Here is an 18914-nt window from a genome sequence, read left to right as displayed (position 1 = left end):
GACGACCATTGGGCAGCCGACGAATCAGCGACAATCTCGCCGCGTCCGGACGAGGTAGCCGATTCGTCAGATTATTATCAACCGAACTAAGGTATTATTGACCTGAGGTTCAAGGTAAGTATCCATGTATCACATTTATACGGGCTGATAACAGGATTCGAACAATCGACAGTCGAAAAGGCGAGTCGCATCGTAAAGGAATTCAAGCGAAAAGTTGAAAGTGGTGATAGTTAAAGCGGTACGTGATTAAGTATATTCAATTAATATTAAAAACCTTGTCGGTGAAAGGGAATAAACCGTCTGGCGACCGTGGAAAAGATAGGACAGTGAGGTAGGAAGTGCAGCAGCATACGAGCGGAAAGTGCAGTTTCGGTCACAATCTGCTGCGGTTCCAAAAGTATGATCCAATCAGAAGTGATTATCTCTCAACCGTTGATCAATTGTTGAGTTGTCTGAACGCACCCAATGACGTATGGGTATTAACGGCCCCTTAGCCACAACAACACCAAACCAAACCCAAACCAAAGCACAACAGAGTTTTGAGTTTGTCCTGCGCACATGCGGTTGTCGGCTGTCTCGCTAGAGATCTTGAAGAAAAAAATTTAAGAACAAAGTATATATATTTAAAGGTATGTACATTTTTGGCTGACGTAATAACAATTGCATATCGTTTGGAACAAATGTGCGGATAGTAAAAATCGACTGACATTTTCAGAAGTGTAGAAGACGAGTGATTGCGTCTAATTCTATTATAGTATTAATCTAGTAGAAATTAATTTTAATACGGAAATTAATCTAATGCAATCTTATTTTGAATAACACATTATGGATTTTATTATATGTATTATTTATCAGCAAAACACATAATTATTACAAATTTATTTCTTAAGAACTAACACACTTAAAGTTTATTTTCTAAGAAATAATACTGACTCATTTATAGGACGGTCCTTTGAGCCACATATGCACCAAACCAAACTCATTTATAGGATAAGTTCCACTTGCTGTTCGCAACACCCGTGAGCTCATTATTCTATTTTTGTTTCACTTTCAATGAAAAACAAAAACGAAATGATTCCATGAGCGTTACGAACGGCAAGTGGAACTTATCCTTAGTGAGTTAATAAACATAAACAAGAGATATGCAGATAAAGATATTATGTAGTTTTTTTATATTTGAAATGTTATTTACATTAGTTTAATTTTTTTTATTGATAAACATATGTATATTTACTTTTGCTTGGATTGATTATTAGTAAAGTAATATGTTAATGTATTAATTACAGATTATTAAGTTTAAGATTAATCTCTACATGATTCTATGAGGTAACTTGACAATTTCAATTGAAGTGTTACAAGATGGATTCGACTCAAGATAACAAAAACGAAGAAAAAGATGTGAAGAACAATATACCTTCATTTAAATTAAATGATCCAGTTACAGTTTTAAATACAAGCTTAATGACAACAAGTGATAATTTTACACCAAGTTGCAATCAAGACAATAGCAGTTTGTCATTTGTAATATTAGGGAAAGATTCAATGGATATACAGGATGCGGAGGCCCAAGCTTCCTTGTTAGCCTCTTATGTTGATATTCGCCAGAAAAGCATGTCCATTGTACATATTGCAGTTTTTTATTCTATTGCATTTCTTATTTTTCACTTATGAATAAAAAACTAAAGTAAGATTTTTTTCTTACTGTAGGATTACAAATCGATGATTTCGTCAATGAATGCAGAGGAGATGCAACAAAGACTTACCGAAATATTGCAGGAAAATGTAAAACTGAAAGAAACATTGAAACAGAACAATGTCTTTTTGATGGAAAATTTCACTAAGTTGATGTCGTGGCAAGAGGAAGTAACAAAAGTTCACGATAGCCATAAGCAGAAATTTGCAGAAACAAAAGAATTAATTAAACATCTCAAGAAAGAAAATGCCGAGCTGAAAACAAAACTTGCACATTTACAGTGTACTGACAGCATGGGATTTGAGGTACATAGACATATGTCTCAATATGTCTACAGACTTATAAATGTTATAAATTTTTTGTTTTTAGGCAATCAATAGATCCAATAGTCTCACACTTTCTCATGCTTCCCAAGCGGAAGAACTTGAGCAAAGCTTATCAAAATTTGGTGAGATAACACTAAAAGATTGTAGCTACATAACATCTAAGCAAGCTGAGGAGGAACAGCCACATAACAAACTGGAATCAAATGTAGAGAAAGAATCGCACGCGACAAACAAATTGAGTTGCAGTGAAATTGTCACAGAAATTCCAGAAAGTCAGACATGCTCAGAAGCATGTTTTGCAAAGGATAAAAAAATTGTTGACTTGCAGAAATCCGTTGCTATACTTGAACAAAAATTGCAATGTGTACGTCTTCGTATAGTGATACTTCAATTTGCCAAAAATATTTTCAGATAAAACCATATTGAGGAAAAAATCTAAATTATCTCGATATCTTGTATTTTACAGACTTTTACTCCGGTTCAATTACCAGATTTGACGAATTTGTCGATACCCAGTCGTCAAAAAATCACACAAATTACGAAGCAATATAACAATATAGTACAAGAACTAACGGAATGTTTTACGGCACAGATAGAACGCTTTAATGTTATAGAACAAGTTTTAAAAGAGAGTGCTGATGTACTTACAATACTTGATGATAGTAAATTAGAAGTACAGCTTAACGATTATAAACAAAAGCTGTGCTATTGTCGCCAACGGTTAGCCGACGAGCAAGTAAAAATCATCACAGATAGACAGACTTTGATTAAATCACAAAATCAATTTCACAAGATGCTTTCGGAATATAAATCCATTCTTTACGAACTGGAATTAATGATTAATGAGAATGCAAAATTGGAAATTTTGAAAGATAACACGATGCGCGAAAGTTTGCAAATATCAGAGAAGATAGAGCGCATCAACCTCGAGGAGCGATTGTTGCAGGAAGAAAGAAGCACTTTCGCACAAGAGAAAGACATTTTGAAGGAAGAAAAAATGTTACTCGAACAACAAAAACAGAGCTTGGAAACGGAGCGAGAGTCGTTTTACAACGAAAAGAAACTTCTGGCGCAAGAGAAAATCGGGTTGAACGAGGAGAAAATGTCTTTGGATCAGCAAAGTTACTTGTACGAAAATTCAAAACAAATGTTGGAACAAGAGAAAAAGTTATTGACTTCCCGTTTCCAGGACTTAGTAGACAAGGCGGATAAAATGCAACAAGAACTCGAAAGAACAAATAACCAATTTGCGATAGCTTTAGAGCAAATTACACAACGTGTAAGTATATAAAAATATTAATTTACTTGTTTTTTGTTTTAATATTACGCGCTCGAACACTTATAAATTCTATATAAACAAATATATAATCTGTACTACATTTTATATTACTAGTATTTTTTATTAATTTTTTCATATACAGACGGAAGAAATTGTTGTGTTGAAATCGCAATTAAAGTTGTACGAAGAAGATTTCGACCAGGAAAGAAAATTAAAAGAATCGCTGTTGGAAGAGAAAAATAAATTAGAAAAAGAATTGCAAAAGCAAGTGGAATTTAATAAACAATTACAACAAAAAGTTAATGGGCCGATTCTTCGTAGACATCCTAATGCGTCAAACTCATTTGAAGACGAAGTAAGGAATGCGTTTATAATATTCCTAAAATATATACGTTTATATTCATAAAAAATATGTTTATATTAGTAAAAAATATAATATTTACTTATCTTTATGCGATGCTAATAAGTCTTCTCCTGAATATTTTGTATATTTTTTTACGTTCCATCTCCGGGTTTTTTTCTGAATCCTTTTATTTAAGACATTCACACTTTTCTATTTTTATCATAATCCTATATTATGTTAGCATCGCGTTACTGTTAACACGCTTCCTCTCGATAATAACTTCTCCCACTTTATATGTAAGTTCAAGAATGGGGATGAAGAAACGTGTTAACAATAACGAGAATAGTTAGGACAAACGTGTTAACAATAACACGACTCGACTGTATACCTCTTTAGGGGATTTTCTCAAAACATTATTATTAATCATTACAAATACATGTTAATCATAAGTATACATAGTAATCATTAAATATACAAAATTATTAATCATTAAATATACATATTATGTATGCAATATATTTTGTAAACTTTATAAATTTTTTATCAAAATTTCAGACTTAGAAGAAGCACGCGATGACGCACACCACGCACTGTGATGGATACTACAAACTTCATTTTTATTATTATCTTTACATTACAAGTGACGGGATCAAATTAACTTAAATGCAAAAAAAGAACTAAAAGTTTTTTTAGATCTAATTTGTGTTATAATTAAATTGTTTTAAGCACGTTGTAAATCATAACGAACGTTATTTTAAATAGCGATTAAGGATAGTAGTATTTTTAAAGAGATTTAATAAAACCAGAGTTTTTAAAAGAAAATAAATTTTACCAAGAAATATACAAGACCTTACGGACGTGCCACGGAAAGCTGGAAGTTCCAGGTTCGATTCCTGGCCGAGGAGTTTTTTTCGCAATATTTTAAAAATTAGTTAGGGGGCATCCGGGGTCTCTCATATGTGAGATGCAAATCCAGCATCCCGTATGAATTTAAGAATTGAGATTTCAATTCAAAAAATACTCACTTGTAAAAATTTACAAGTTGAACTCGTTACATGTGCGTATATATATATATATACACGTACAGTTTCCGCTTAACATCCTGGGAACGGCTCGTAAGGCCTTATATATTTCTTGGTTTAATTTCAACGAACTTTAAGTCATTATCAAAATAAATTTTCTTTTATTATTTCTTTATACCTCTATTGTAGAAAAGAGATATAAAAGAAATAATTGGGTAATAAACCCAAAAGAGGTATAAAGAAATAATAAAAGAAAATTTCTTTTACACAAAAATCTGTTTATTAAATCTCTTCAAAAATACTACTATCCTTAATCGCTATCTAAAATAACGTCCGTTGTGATTTACAACGTGCTTAAAACAATTTAATTATAACACAAATTAGATAAAAAAATAACGCTTTTATATCTCTTTATTTTATTTTTTGTTTTTTTTTTTTGCATTTAAGTTAGTTTGATCCCATGACTTGTAAAGATAATAATAAAAATGAAGTTTTTAGTACACATCACAGTGCGTGGTGTGCTTCTTCTAAGTCTGAAGTTTTGATAAAAAAAATTATAAAGTTTACAAAATATTACATACACATAATATGTGTATTTAATAATTATTAGAAGACTACAGATAGAGGTAGTTCCATTGGTACAAAAAATGAACAAACTGTATGGTACATGGATGTATCACTGACGCAAACTCACAGCAATGTTTATTACGACTCAACTTTCTAGGGATTCGATGTGCTCCTTATTTGCGATATGATGTAGTTCCATTGGTACAAAAAACGGACAAAATGTGTGTTACATGAATGTATGACTAACGCAAACTTGTCACCTCACAGCAGTGTTTATTACAGCTTAACTTTCTAAGAGCGATCTGATGTGCTTCTTATTTGCGATATGATGTTTATATGAATTGTAAATATAGTGATAAAATGCGTTCCGTTCCTGCATATGCGCGCATTTATCCATAGTTCATGTTATGTATACTATAGATCGTGCGCGCATATGCATGAAACGGAACGTGTCCATAATTGCACGCTAATAAATCAAACTTTATTGCAGAATACTTCCTCGACGAAGTTTCAATTGTGTCCAAAGTGCGAGATGAAATTTTTGAATTTGCCGAGTTTGCTGAATCACATTGCTGATTGTATAGATTGATATGTCTTGATCAAAAAATCAAAAGTAAGTTTTTGTGCCAAAGAGTGAACTTTTACACAATGGAACTGTTAAAATCGCGCAACAACACATTCTCACAATGCTCAGGTTTTGTCCACGTGCAATTACAATGCCTATTGACGTCTGTCAAGTTTTTGTTCCACGAGTTATCAAGCATTCGTTCTGCCTGAATCGTCGCGAATTCGATGAGACCAGTCGCGCGCACATGTTCTCGCACGATGCGGTTTGATTTGTTAAATCTATTCCTAATTGCCCGTCGTCAGTCGATAGTTGATAGTTGCAATGTATCCAGGTGGACATCTACGTAGAAGACTATTTTCAGTTCAAATAGGTTTTAATTGTATGTTTTAACATTAGAATGGCTTCAATGAACAAAACTACATCCCATAACGGCGCTTCTCTGACACTGTAAAATATGTGTATATATACACACATATGTATATACATATATACATAGATTAAAAAAATATATATTTTAAAAAAAGTATTAACAATAGTATTGTAATTAATGAAGACGTGTATAGACAAATACAGAAAAATCAACATGCTGAAACAGTTGTCTATTAATTTTTACGATTTGATTTCTATACAAGCCGAATGTTACACACAATGTAATTGTATAAAAATTCAATTTATTAATAAATTTAACATTTTAATCGTCATTTTACATCAGTCTTTTTCGACTCATATAGAAGTAAATCTAGAGATATTGAATACAAGAAGTGTCTCAATCTTACGTGAGATCTTCCTAGATTCAGTAAAGATGAAATTTACCTCGGCAACTTTCGAGCCTTCAAAATTTTCTGTAGTCATCTTTGTCGAGCTAAATCGGCGAATCTCGAAATTCCGTTCAATTTTGTATTTATTCTATTGTAAATGCCGAACCACCCTGCCCACACTTCTAGACATGTCGGAAGGAGAGAATTCTTTTTTCTTTCCTCTTTCCGATCTTCCTGTTGAGTCCATAGAATTGTTTGCATTACGATGCCTGAAAAGATTTCAGGCATCTCAGAATCGTTTAGTTTCTTTTCTTGCCATTTTCTTCTCCATCTTGCGCTGTTTCTTTTCGCTTATTTCAGGTTGTTCTGATGGCTGGGCAAAGAACCATGGCCCCAGTATCTGTTTCCAGAACAACCATCCACCTCTCAATGGCACCTGTAAATTTTCCATGTAGAGTAGATAAAAGTTTTATATACAATATTTGAAGAACTTTAAATTTTTATTCGAACAAAATTATTCTGAATTTATTTAAAACAAAGAGAGTGATATAATTATTATTTTTTTATATATATATATATATATAAGATACATACCAGAAGCCAGAAGAGCCAGAAGTAATTTGAAAAAAGAGACAGAACTTGCACTCCAGATGTTAATATAATTACATCTTTGACATGTCTATAAACAGAGTAATGATACTTTAGATACTAAACAGCAAAATCACAGAGAATACATGACACATTAAGAACAATAGAAAGATTCTTACTCTCCTATACCACCTTCCATGTCAAGATCAACACCTGAATCTAAGAGCTGACCAGAACTGGAATATTTTGGATTGGCCATGTACGACATGAACTGATAGCTTGCTGCGTATACAATTAAAGAAAATACAACTAGAACCTGTAATACAAGAAGTTTAATGTGTTTGGCGCATTGGAGCATTTAATCGAGAGTCTAAGAAACAAAACTTACTATTGTCAGTGTTGTGAACTCAAACATTACAAATGTCACACCGACGTGAGCAACCATTGCGCTTATAGCCATAATGGCATAGAACTTTAACGTGGAAGTATTATCTTCCATTATCTGCTTAGCTCCTTTAGTAAGTACTTTACCTTTCTTCACCTGCACAAAATGATAAGTTTGACACGTGGATGTAAAATTTGTTATTTCATAAATGTTATTTTCACAATTCCTACAGATTTTTGTTAATGACAATAATATATACGTAGAAAAATTTAAATTACTTTCACACAAACTCAGCACAAAATCAAGTAGAAACGTTTCCTTACGGAAACTCATATTTAAATATAATTAATTAATTAATTAAGAATAAAAATCGTGAGAAAAATATTAGATGCAAAAAGTTGCAACACTTACTGTCATTTTTGCGGAGTTTTCTTTGATCAGAAGAGTTACTCTAATGAGAAGTGAATGACTTTAAAAACCATTTAAAAACGTGGTGACACGTTGGATGACTAGACGACAACAATATATAGGAAGTTGTGGATTTAACAGTCACTTCCACGCCGCATGCGCAGTTTGCCTCAATAATATATGTGCATAGTTTCGTTCCCACAATGGTCAATTGGTCGATTGAGACGCGATACGTCTTGTTTACAAAAAAACAGGGTCTAGAGTATTTCCATGGTCAAAGACCGGCATTGAATTGTTTCACGAAAGGGTACGAAAAGTCCCGTTCTACGCTCCGTTTTAATCTAGCTGTCAGCGACCGATTGACAGCCACTGGCAGCGGTTAAGACAGCAAGAAAGATACGGCGTATTGGCATATAGAAGGGAAGTAGGGGAGCTGTCTTCCCCTGTGACGAAACGATTCAGTGCCGTATATCTTTTCAGAACTGTCTGCTCGCGCGCGAGTAGCCGTAAATTATCAAATCACCGATATTTAACGGCTTTCGACGGAATTTACGTTCGATGATTCGATCTTGACAGATTACTCTCGACGAGGTGTGACTTACTTTCAATAAATTTATATCTCGGAGGTTTTTTGCAAAGGTGAGCCTTGCACAGGTATTGATATATTCTATATATATTTTGAAAAAAACAATTGTACGCAACATTTTAAGAAGTATTCAATAACTTTCTTTTCTAACGTTACCATTTGAGTTGCCAGAGTAATTCATTAACATTTCTTCTTGGTTTCCGATAATTTTGTTCCTTTCGCAAGATGAATGATAAATTCCTCATAACTTTGTCATCGACACATTTACATTTACAGTTATATGTCTGATCGCGTCAATAACGCGTGACAATAATAGTCTATTTTCAATTTTTATTCCCTCTTTGTCTTAGTGTAACAATAATACAATTTGATAGAACGATTGTTAAATGTTGTTAAATGTAATCGGAGATTTGAAACAAAAAATGTGATATTTTCGTTATTTTTTAATCTGCGCGTTATATATACAAGTTATAAGAATTGTTTTTATGTACATATGAGATTCACTTGTATATTTGTATCATATTTTTGTTTTGCAACTGAAACAACTTTGTGGAGTAATAAGTTGCAATTGGTTTCTCCACAAATGTGTATTTCTTTACTGATTGCATTTTTTCAGCAAGATGAGTTCGCCTAAAACCAGTAAAGAAATTGCGAACAAGAAATCCTCTACAGATACTTCGAAGGATGTAAAGCCTTTAGTGGAAAAGGTTTTTGGGGATATAAGCAAGTCTTCCGCGACCAAACAGATTCTCATTGGCAGTGCGTCCGGATGGTATCTATCTATTTGAATTTGTAATATAATTACATCTAATTCTCTGACTTGTCGTTTTGTACTAACTGCTAACACTTTTGCAAATTAGGATAACTGGATTCGTCACTATGAAAGTAGGGAAGGTAGCAGCCTGCGCGGTTGGCGGTGGAATTATCATATTGCAAATTGCCACTGATCAGGGTTATATAAAGATTAATTGGGACAAGATCAAGAACAAAGCTGAAAAAATAACAGACAAAGTTGAGGAAAAGATTACCGGTGAAAAAGCAGATATGATGGATAAGGTAAGAAATGCTGTGTTGTAACTACTATAAAAGATTACGTCATGTTAGAGACTCTTGAAAATTTTCATCATCTATTTGAAATAATCATAGAACCGAGACAATTTGATCTGTCGCTTATAATTTTAAAAATTTATAATTATTTTTTTTTTTTGTAACATAGAATTTTCTTTGTCTCAAAATGTTTTCAATTGAAAAGATCGATCGTCATTTCAAAGATATTTTTCTGTCTTTTCAGGTAGGAAAACTCTGGAAAAAGAACTCCCTTCTTGCCGCAAGTTTTCTCGGTGGTTTCTTTCTTGGTCTGTCTTGGTGAAGTAGAGAATAAATAAGAGTAACTTTGAAGTTTTGTGCAAAAATTATGTCATTTAGTATGTGTACATACTATTACTGTTACATACAATAACTGCGCGATTACAGTGATATACATGAATATATAGCCAAATTCTTCACATAAAAATAACATAAATAATTAAGTTTTTAATAAATGCTGCTGATTATAATTTTTGTATGATTTTTGACGAGAGACAGTTATAATAAAATTAAGCTCGATACAAAAAAAACAAAGATCCCTTGCCAATTTCCTTTCGACTACGACTTCGATTTACTGACAAAAATAATCGCGTTTCAGGTCGAGAGATACATCGACAAAAAGCTAGACAAAACTCAACGATTGCTGAAACAAGGAGAACAACGGACGCGACGTTGGTATCACAAGTTGATCGGTATCGGGGAAGACGACAGTTTTCAGCTGCAAGAACTTCACTTCTTTCTAGTCTCGTTCGCGGCGGGTGTTGCGCTTGGCATTGCCACTGCCAAGTAATAGCACGTAATAAGAGTCCGCACTTTGAATACAATAACGACTGTACCATTATTGTCAATCATAATAAAAATGTCGTCTGTGAGTACAACAATATCATGGACGAAGCAACGTTAATAAAGAAATGAGTGGCACAAACTACGCTTAAATATGTTAGAAAAGTAGTTGTACTCTTAATGATCTTTATCTGAAAAAGAAAATTCAGTGTATCGTTGATTTTATTATTACTACTCGCGATTTAGATGAACAAAAAAAAAATAGAATACATGTAATGGTGTTCGTATAAAGAATTTCTCGTTTCATCGGGATGCAACAAGAGATTTAGTCATTCTAAGTCATTCTAAGATGAAAGTATTTACAGAATAATATAATTATAAACTTGTATTATTCCTCATATTGTAACTTATTGTTGTAAAAAAAAGTCCTCCCTTGCAAGTTCTCGACTTTGTTACTCCCGACTGACTGCCAACTTTCGTTATTTATGTACACTCAATTCGCGAAACATTAATAACATTTATAGTCATATTGCTTATATTTATAAACATCGAGGCATTATATCGTTTACAAATAAAAATGGTTTAACAAGTTTTCTGTTTTGCAACCCGTGTATCATTTTATTTTTATCTTGTCAGTCATGTGGCATCGCAATAAAAGCTTGAAAATAAAAGAAAAATTTGTGTGTTATTAAAATAATCAGAAGTTACCTGAAGAGGAAGCGCTTGGCCAGATGGAAGATCTTCAAGGCCTCGTGCCAGGCTCTAAAACTACGATAAAATATCGTCTGCCAAATCCGAGTTTATAGTTTAAAAAAATAAGTGAGATGAAAGATTATTTTATTTACGCACGTATGTTTTATTTACAAAACAATAAAAATGTCCATAAAGTGTGTTTGTACAGTATGCACCATTGTCTCGCGACATGTCAAGATGTTAAAGAGAATACTACGTTGTATTCTGTATCAAAACCTTTTCAAACACTGCATTATTATGCTCCTGATGCGCTTGCGAATTTTCTGATCGCCGTTGCAGAAAATATGCGTGGAATTGTCTGCCAACTGAATCAAAGTATCTTCATCTTGCTGCAAGTACAAATGTTTATGTTTGCAACTTTTGATAGAATTTTTAGATTAATCCTACTTTATATTTGAAAAAAAAATATATTGCATTAACATACCAAATGAATACTCGTAGATGTTGGAGTATGCTGCAACTTCGCACCCTGAAAGCCCTCTTGGTTGAGTTTCTGCAACAATTCTTGCGGATCTACTTTTCCATAATCGTGTTTTTGTTCTTTTATAACTTCTTCTTTGATGGGTGCAGGCGAGCTCGCCGATAGCTTTCTCTTTCCGCTTGATCTGTCCTCTATATTCTGTAAATTTAAATCTTCGATAAAACAGTTATATGTTGCGATTTTATTATTTCTCTCGGATATCTCTTGAATAGACGTCGTAAAAATTACATTCTAACTATAAAACCGTTGTATATTTATCTTACAACAAATATACGGCTCCGTTAAGTACAAAGGTAAGTCTATTTATTGATTTAGTTTGTGTATTTATCTTTTCTTATGAAAAATTGTTACTTACTTTTATAGTGTATACATTATCCTTGACTTCTAGCTCTCCAATAACAGAGGCGAGACTAACACCAGGCCGAATTTCAGTTGGTACAATGGTGCTAGCTAATTCCGGCTCGATATACACACGGGCTTTTTTTCGCTTTAACGGCAATTTTACCACTTCTCCTCGTTTAAATGTAATCAGAGGTTTTTCCTTGAAAAAAAAAAAAAAACAAAACAAAAAACTTGTAAATTTCTTTAAGCATCATATTTCTGCTTACATTAGTTGTAACATAAAATTTGATTGTAGTATTTGGTAAAAGCTGAATAAAAATAAATTAATGATACTAACTTCAATGGTCTCGATGACAAGATCCGTTCTGTGCGTTGCCGTTAGAGGAGGCTGTGTGTAACTGTCCGGAATAACTAGGTGCTCCGGTTTCAAATCTCGTATCAGCTTGTTGGCTTGAGTGAAGTTAAGGGATGTGTCGATAGGACAGTGCACCGCTTTCATGGCTAACGGCATGAACGGTGCAAGAGCATCCAAATAGGGAAAATCGGGTTCTGCGAGACAAAATAAACAAGTAAATAAATAAAACATGTGCAATGTATGAGTATATAAGATATTTATTATTATTATTATTTTATTACCCGTAAAAATAATGGTGTGTAGGGGATTGTTACCCCACAACTGCACAAAGTGCACCGCATCGCCGAATCGGAGACTCGGATGGCCGCAAAAAACCACACACGGCTGTCGATAGTCGTTACTGAATCCTTCAGCATACGTGGATGTGTAATGTTTCAGACGGGCGTTTTTCACGAGAAACGCGTGCGGGAACGGCTCCTCCGGAAGATAAACTTTGCTTTGCTTGCCTGTCGACAACCTAAAAATAAAGATTAAAGAATAACCGAAATAGAAAGAAAAATAGAAAGCGGTATATCAATTTGTAAAATTTGTAAAATTCTCGATTACCATTCCGCAAGAATATTAGAATATGCCAAAGATGACTCTGCTACTGGCGAGATAAAGAACAGAGGTACCTGTGTGAAACCTGATTTGTCCAGATGAGTGCTCAGACATTCGAATAAGTCATACACAACGCCGGAAGGATAGCAAGGTATAAGAACACATCCACCGGCTCGAAGAGTCATTGCTAAAAATTTTCGCTATTTAGAGTAATAAAGATAATTTTTCTATGTTTATATAATCTTTAGAGAAAATCTAATTTTTGATTTAAGTGGTTGTTTAAGTAACAGAATGTGATGATTTTATATATTTTATACGTACCAACAGTCATGCACAATTCTCCTAGCATTGTGTCAGGATTAGCAGTTGGCGTTTGCGTTAAGCCTGTCAGTATCAACATGTTCGCGTGTTTCAGCGTGGCTTGCTCCATAGGTCGCGGATGGGTGGTTAGCGTAGATGAACCACTAACATAAGCAACTTTTTCGTGATCGCAGGAGATCAGCCAGTTACTACTACCCAAACAATAACCGGAACTGATCGGTGTAACTGTTAAAGCCCCGAAAATATCCTGCAGTTCATATGTTATACTTAAATATTTAAGAAAAAGAAGAATGCAGTATGTGTTTCGAGATATGTTGTGTTCTTATATATTGCTATCTTTACCAATTTCTGGTCGTATCCGACCAGTTGAATATTCGACAACGCCGAATTTACAGCTGCCGTGGAATAAATTTGTCGCCAGGATTTAGGCTTGATCACATCTGTCAATGGAGATGGAAACATATGCAACATCTCTTTCCAATGTTTGGCTTGCGTCGCCTTTGGAGTTTGCTCTATGAATTCTACCAGTTCTTCCATAAAAAACCGACCAATTTGTAGAGTTGGCTCAGTGGCATATATTACACCTTTAAAAAAATTTGTGTTGCATTTTAACATACTGTATTAAAAATTCAATAATTTATATTTTATATATGTGTGTGTATATCGTACCTTTAAAACCTGTACCTTCCGTTATAAATGGCAAAGCAAGCATACAAGTATAATTGGATATTAGAATAGCATCAATTTCTGAGAAATCTATAATTTTTTCTAAAGGAGGGTAAAACTCCGGCGTGGAATCCACAAACACTCTACCGCAACATTCCTTCAGCTCCTTGAAACACAAGTGATATTTGTTTATATAAAATTACTCTTAAAGAACATTTTAGAAAATGTTGGAAATATTTATGAGATGCTGACCCCTTCAACTTGCCAATCCTGCTGAGTGTCACGTGGTAACCATGTTGGCAAAGAATTGAACTTGCTGCTAGGGACCATGGGCAAGGGCATGAAATGCAAAATGGACTGCATGTTCAGGCCGCAGTCCAACATCAGTGTGATCCCTTTGAAAGTTAGGACCAAACATGGCTTTGTGGGATCATTGGACAGGCAGTACTAAAAATAAAAAGATTTTCATGGTTTAAATTATTCACGATTTCAATTATTATATGTATTTCATGGTTATAAATAAAAAATTTCAATTCTTTCTGTTATATACACAATTTATATTAATTCGAATAAATATCTACTTTAGACACTCTATTCTTAGAAACGAGTGTTTATATATACAGTATCCAGTGACAATGTTTACTTTTGAAATGAATGAAGAGCTACATAGAAAAAATCGCAAAAACAGATTTATCAAGTATACCGTTCCGTTGATAAAAGTACATTGAAGAATTACGATACAAATTTGTTTACATCACACAAAAGCGTACATTTGTTATTATTTAAATAGAGTAAACTGGTATAGTTACCAATTTCATCTTTCGTCAAGTTTTTCTCATCTCATTATCATCAACTTTACACGAAACTCAAAATGCGGAATCACCGCTTTCAGAATTGTGTCAGGCGCACAGTCAGTCAAACCGCTCTTTCTCAGGCATATGTGCCATGCCATGCGCACTGAAAGCTTTAATAAAAAAATAGGGAGAGAAATTCTACTTAGCTTTCTCTCACAACGATTTGAATGAGTTCCGAACTCGACGTTCGCATCAATCGCGAGCGTAAGCCGGATTTACAATACTCCGTCTTATTGATCGATTTGCCGAGTGCGATCAATGCGATTGGACGATTGCGAGCCCGGACCAATCCCCGTGCGACTGATCGCTACGCCAAATGGAACGTATCTCATACGTATGCGTCAGAGTGGCCAGAGCACTGCGGGCATTTGGAGCATCTATCAAATCGTATCATGAAACGGAGGACAAACGTCTTCGGTGTGGCGACTACGTGTTTCGTGTGATTTATCGTGAACATTTTTTCAAGGCACATGGTGAGTTTTCTCGTCAATAGTGCTCCGTAGTGCTTTTAATTTTGAGGTTTTCGAGGAAAAGAACGAGCCATGAAGCTCGTCGGTGTTCGCCGTTGTGATCGTTTAACGTGAAACGCGAATACAGGTTATCGTATCGGGAGCACAGAGCACATTTGTTGATGATATATTGCATTTATCATGCATTACGTTGAATTCTTGTCGCACACCGCATTGCGTTCGCACTTCCTGCCGCCACCGCCGGTTCTCGCACCCATTCCCCAGCTTTGTAAAAACTGACGCTCGGGGGGGATCACGCAGTGATTACTCGAGTGCAATTTTTTTCGTACGTGTGTATGTATGTATGGCTGCAGCCATAGGAGATTGTGTGTTGCTCGTGCATACACATCACAATCGAACGTTGTCACTCGGGTTTGATCTAATTGAGGAAAAGCCGTTTACGTTGCAGCTGATCGCAGTACAACCTATACGCACGCGATTTCTGTGATCATAATTATCCAAGATCGTTATTAGAAAAGGTATATGTGATTTCCGCTTTTCTGTATATATATATATATATATATATGGGTGTATATGTGTGTGTGTGTGTGTGTGTGTGTGATGCGCGCGATACGTGAGTGTGTGTGTGTGTGTATGTGTGCAATGTGGGAAAAATGAGGATACTATAAATTGCTCGTATTAGGTCTTATTAACTGTATTAATAGGAATAAGATGAAATATTGATCAAATAAAGTTGTACATGTGTGAACTTGAAAATTGTTAAAGTTAACAAATTTCTAAAAGGATAAATTTGTCAATATTTATTTTTTTGTTCAGTAATAAATGTTTTCAAAGAGGATTAATAAATAATTATTTGTATCATGTATTTTCCCTGTGTAATACCTTGTTTTGCTACGATATTAAAGATTGTATTTGTATTTTCAGGCTGTTAGCAACAACAATGTCTGTACATTATAAATTTAAATCCACATTAGACTATGACACTGTGTCATTTGATGGGCTACATATTTCAGTAGCGGATCTAAAGAAGGCTATATTTCATCAGAAACGCATTGGCAAAAATACAGACTTTGATCTACAAATCATAAATGCACAGACAAAAGAAGGCAAATATCTATTATTTTATTAACTACCTTTTTCTACTGCTTACAAACTTTAAATAAAAAAAAGCCTAATATATAATCCATATTCTTATAGATTATACTGATGATAATGCATTAATTGCCAAAAATACTAGTCTCATAGTTGCTAGAGTTCCACTCACAGTGCAACAAAAGCGTTCTTGGGATCGAAATGAAACACCACCATTTAGTAATGTTAAAGACGAAGCCAACTTGGGCAGAGCTGTAGATCTTACAAGATTAGATGGATCCGAGGAAGATAAAATCCGTGCAATGATGACGCAATCTACTCAAGACTATGACCCATCAAAGTATGCTACTTTAAGTACTTTTATTGTTCACCATATATATATTGCAGATCTTTTTATACAATTACAACCATATATAGTGATTAAAATAAGCAGATTCTTAACACAGAAATGATATTTTCACAGTTACATGAAGATTCGTGGAGCCAATCAAACTGGTGATGTACCTGCTAATTATCGTTGCTATAAATGCCATCAACCTGGACATTGGATAAAAAACTGTCCACTTGGTACAAATCAGGAACCGATTGAAATAAAGAAAAGTACAGGCATTCCCAGAAGTTTTATGGTACCAGTTGAGGGACCTCTAGTACCTGGTGCCATGATGACACCTACAGGACACTATGCTGTTCCTGCTATCGATCAGTAAGCTTTATAAAGTACATATAATATACATAAAAGAGCACTAAAAACTTTAAGATGTAAGGAAATACATTTATGCATGTAATGCATTTGTACGTGATTATCTGAATGTGGTTTTCTTTTTAGTCAAGCTTATAAAGAAGGCAAGAAGGAACGACCACCATTTTCGCAAGATCCAGAACCTGTGGCGGAAAAGCCAGAGATACCAGACGATTTGTTATGCAATATTTGCAAAGATCTTTTAACAGATGCTGTAATGATTCCCTGTTGTGGAAATTCTTTTTGTGACGAGTGTAAGTTTTTTGTTGTAATTTAATTACGAACTCATCCTTTCATATGTCTTATAGATCATTGTTGCTATTTAACATTATTTTCTCTCATATGTAACAGGCATTCGCACATTTTTGTTAGAATCTGAAGAGCATGAGTGTCCAGACTGTAACGAAAGAGACGTTTCGCCAGAAACTCTTATTCCAAATAGATTTTTGCGTAACGCGGTGATGAATTTCAAAAATGAAACCGGTTACGCCAAAAGACAAACGTATCGGCCGCCTGCTGTTCAGAGTGGCGGACAGTCAGCCGCACCGGTGGATCAGCCAAAAGTTGAAGTAAATCAGCAAAGTGCAAGTCAAACATCACCTCAAGTTAAAACTGTACAACCTACGTCTACTGTTCCTTCTAACGCACCCTTACAAGAATCTGTGGAACCACAACCACCTACGAATTCCGAATCTGCCTCAAATTTTCCAGCCGTCTCTACCGTCTCTACTTCTTCGCAGCCACAGCCATCAACCAGTAAGTGTTTCTTCATTCAACTGATGTTATTTTGTTCTCGTATGTATATATAATTTTATAAGAAATAAAATAGATCTATAAGTAATATAATAAGACACACAATTTTCTATGTGATGTAACAGAGAGGACACATTGATTAAAATGACTATCTTTGTATATCATGTGCGACCTATACATTCACGTTTTTTTACTTATTAAGAACTTACGGTTTGTCATTGAGTCTTGATTAGTGTGTAAAAGCTAGCAGCATGCACAATTACTACTATTACTTGCTCTCTTTCTCTACTCTCTCTCTCTCTCTCTATAATAACTATATAATATTTGAGATTTTTTATTGTATAAAAATTAACTTTATAAAATTTTAGAATCTTTTTTTTAAGTTCTCGTTGCAATCATAGTACGAAGTCACAATAGAGAAATTTGAGTGATTTTTTTCATACATAAAAATAAATTATACTATATTTTTAATACGCCCCTACCGTTATTTGATACAAGTTTAAGACTTTCACGTAATAAAAAAGAAAAGAAAATAAGACAGTTATTCAGAGCAGAACGTTCTTATTGCGCACAAAAAATATGGCATATGCACATGTAGCACATTAATATGTGTTAAAGTGCGTCAAAGATAATAAATTCTGTTTTTAGTATGTGTATTAATTAAAACAATTTTTTTTATCAAAGATCGACTCAAATTGTGTACGATTTGCGGTTAAACGTTTATCTGCAATATTTTATTGTGTTATATTGATTTATACGTCTGCGAAATAAAATCTACATGCGACGATGTAACTATATGAAAGTATGTACTTGTAACTTGCAACAAAAGTCTTATAGAACACAAATTCTTATTGATTTGTTTCCATTGCCGGCGCGACATTCGGCCGAATTCAACGGATTCAATAAGCGAACGATCACATTACGTGCTTACTGTCTGTGATTTGGCCTTGCTCTTGAAAAAGATTTAGAAGAAGATAGACCAATCACAGCCAGCAAGCACTAAGTGACATATCAACTACTGAGTCCGCTAAATGCAGTCGATATTTTCATGTTTCTCAAAGAATTGTTTTCTTTTTTTTCTTTTTTTTTTTTTTTT

At 34.2% G+C, this 18914-nt stretch overlaps 5 protein-coding genes across 14 annotated transcripts in view; 3 read left to right on the top strand and 2 right to left on the bottom strand.

Moving 5' to 3' along the window:
* The first annotated feature begins 504 nt into the window (after positions 1–504).
* LOC109858065 (NF-kappa-B essential modulator-like) lies at positions 505–6499 on the top strand. Of its 8 annotated transcripts, none has more exons than XM_020434961.1 (8): positions 505–629; positions 1287–1620; positions 1708–1998; positions 2063–2383; positions 2486–3298; positions 3441–3653; positions 5721–5843; positions 6195–6499. In XM_020434961.1, exons 2-7 carry the CDS (start codon positions 1360–1362, stop codon positions 5817–5819), a joined length of 1998 nt encoding a protein of 665 aa, XP_020290550.1. In that variant the 5' UTR covers positions 505–629; positions 1287–1359; the 3' UTR covers positions 5820–5843; positions 6195–6499. The 8 variants fall into 8 exon arrangements, with proteins under 8 accessions (XP_020290550.1, XP_020290549.1, XP_020290546.1 ...); XM_020434960.1 differs by having other exon boundaries at positions 5925–6499; XM_020434957.1 differs by adding an exon at positions 944–1019 and having other exon boundaries at positions 5721–6499.
* On the bottom strand, positions 6156–8065 carry LOC109858068 (transmembrane protein 208). 2 transcript variants are annotated; one of them, XR_002250568.1, is made up of 6 exons: positions 7941–8065; positions 7533–7685; positions 7324–7460; positions 7151–7235; positions 6612–6992; positions 6156–6243 (listed from the first exon to the last, which is right to left on the bottom strand). XR_002250568.1 is itself a non-coding variant. In XM_020434966.1 (5 exons), exons 1-5 carry the CDS (start codon positions 7944–7946, stop codon positions 6846–6848), a joined length of 528 nt encoding a protein of 175 aa, XP_020290555.1. In that variant the 5' UTR covers positions 7947–8065; the 3' UTR covers positions 6399–6845. The 2 variants fall into 2 exon arrangements, 1 of the variants encoding a protein (XP_020290555.1); XM_020434966.1 differs by lacking the exon at positions 6156–6243 and having other exon boundaries at positions 6399–6992.
* Positions 8066–8234: 169 nt separating this feature from the next.
* Positions 8235–10654, top strand: LOC109858066 (FUN14 domain-containing protein 2). Of its 2 annotated transcripts, none has more exons than XM_020434964.1 (4): positions 8235–8591; positions 9140–9295; positions 9384–9579; positions 10208–10654. In XM_020434964.1, exons 2-4 carry the CDS (start codon positions 9144–9146, stop codon positions 10397–10399), a joined length of 540 nt encoding a protein of 179 aa, XP_020290553.1. In that variant the 5' UTR covers positions 8235–8591; positions 9140–9143; the 3' UTR covers positions 10400–10654. The 2 variants fall into 2 exon arrangements, with proteins under 2 accessions (XP_020290553.1, XP_020290552.1); XM_020434963.1 differs by having other exon boundaries at positions 8237–8576.
* Positions 10655–11232: 578 nt separating this feature from the next.
* Positions 11233–14886, bottom strand: LOC109858078 (integrator complex subunit 9). The gene is made up of 11 exons (XM_020434974.1): positions 14720–14886; positions 14163–14357; positions 13914–14076; positions 13587–13828; positions 13245–13491; positions 12930–13110; positions 12605–12840; positions 12306–12517; positions 11982–12167; positions 11570–11764; positions 11233–11474 (listed from the first exon to the last, which is right to left on the bottom strand). The coding sequence occupies exons 1-11, from the start codon at positions 14726–14728 to the stop codon at positions 11355–11357; spliced, it is 1986 nt and encodes a 661-aa protein (XP_020290563.1). The 5' UTR covers positions 14729–14886; the 3' UTR covers positions 11233–11354.
* A 262-nt stretch (positions 14887–15148) lies between these two features.
* Positions 15149–18914, top strand: part of LOC109858077 (E3 ubiquitin-protein ligase RBBP6-like) — a 15602-nt gene continuing 11836 nt past the window's right edge. The window contains exons 1-6 of the mRNA XM_020434973.1: positions 15149–15752; positions 16159–16340; positions 16432–16666; positions 16790–17029; positions 17153–17319; positions 17417–17821. Of these exons, the coding sequence (XP_020290562.1) occupies positions 16175–16340; positions 16432–16666; positions 16790–17029; positions 17153–17319; positions 17417–17821 (1213 nt within the window). The 5' untranslated portion in view covers positions 15149–15752; positions 16159–16174. The remainder of the gene's footprint in view (positions 15753–16158; positions 16341–16431; positions 16667–16789; positions 17030–17152; positions 17320–17416; positions 17822–18914) is intronic.

This window comes from Pseudomyrmex gracilis, unplaced genomic scaffold (assembly GCF_002006095.1).
Source record: "Pseudomyrmex gracilis isolate BER0280 unplaced genomic scaffold, ASM200609v1 scaffold_186, whole genome shotgun sequence".
Taxonomy (NCBI): Eukaryota; Metazoa; Arthropoda; class Insecta; order Hymenoptera; family Formicidae; genus Pseudomyrmex; species Pseudomyrmex gracilis.
This window is presented reverse-complemented; position numbering and strand designations above follow the sequence as displayed.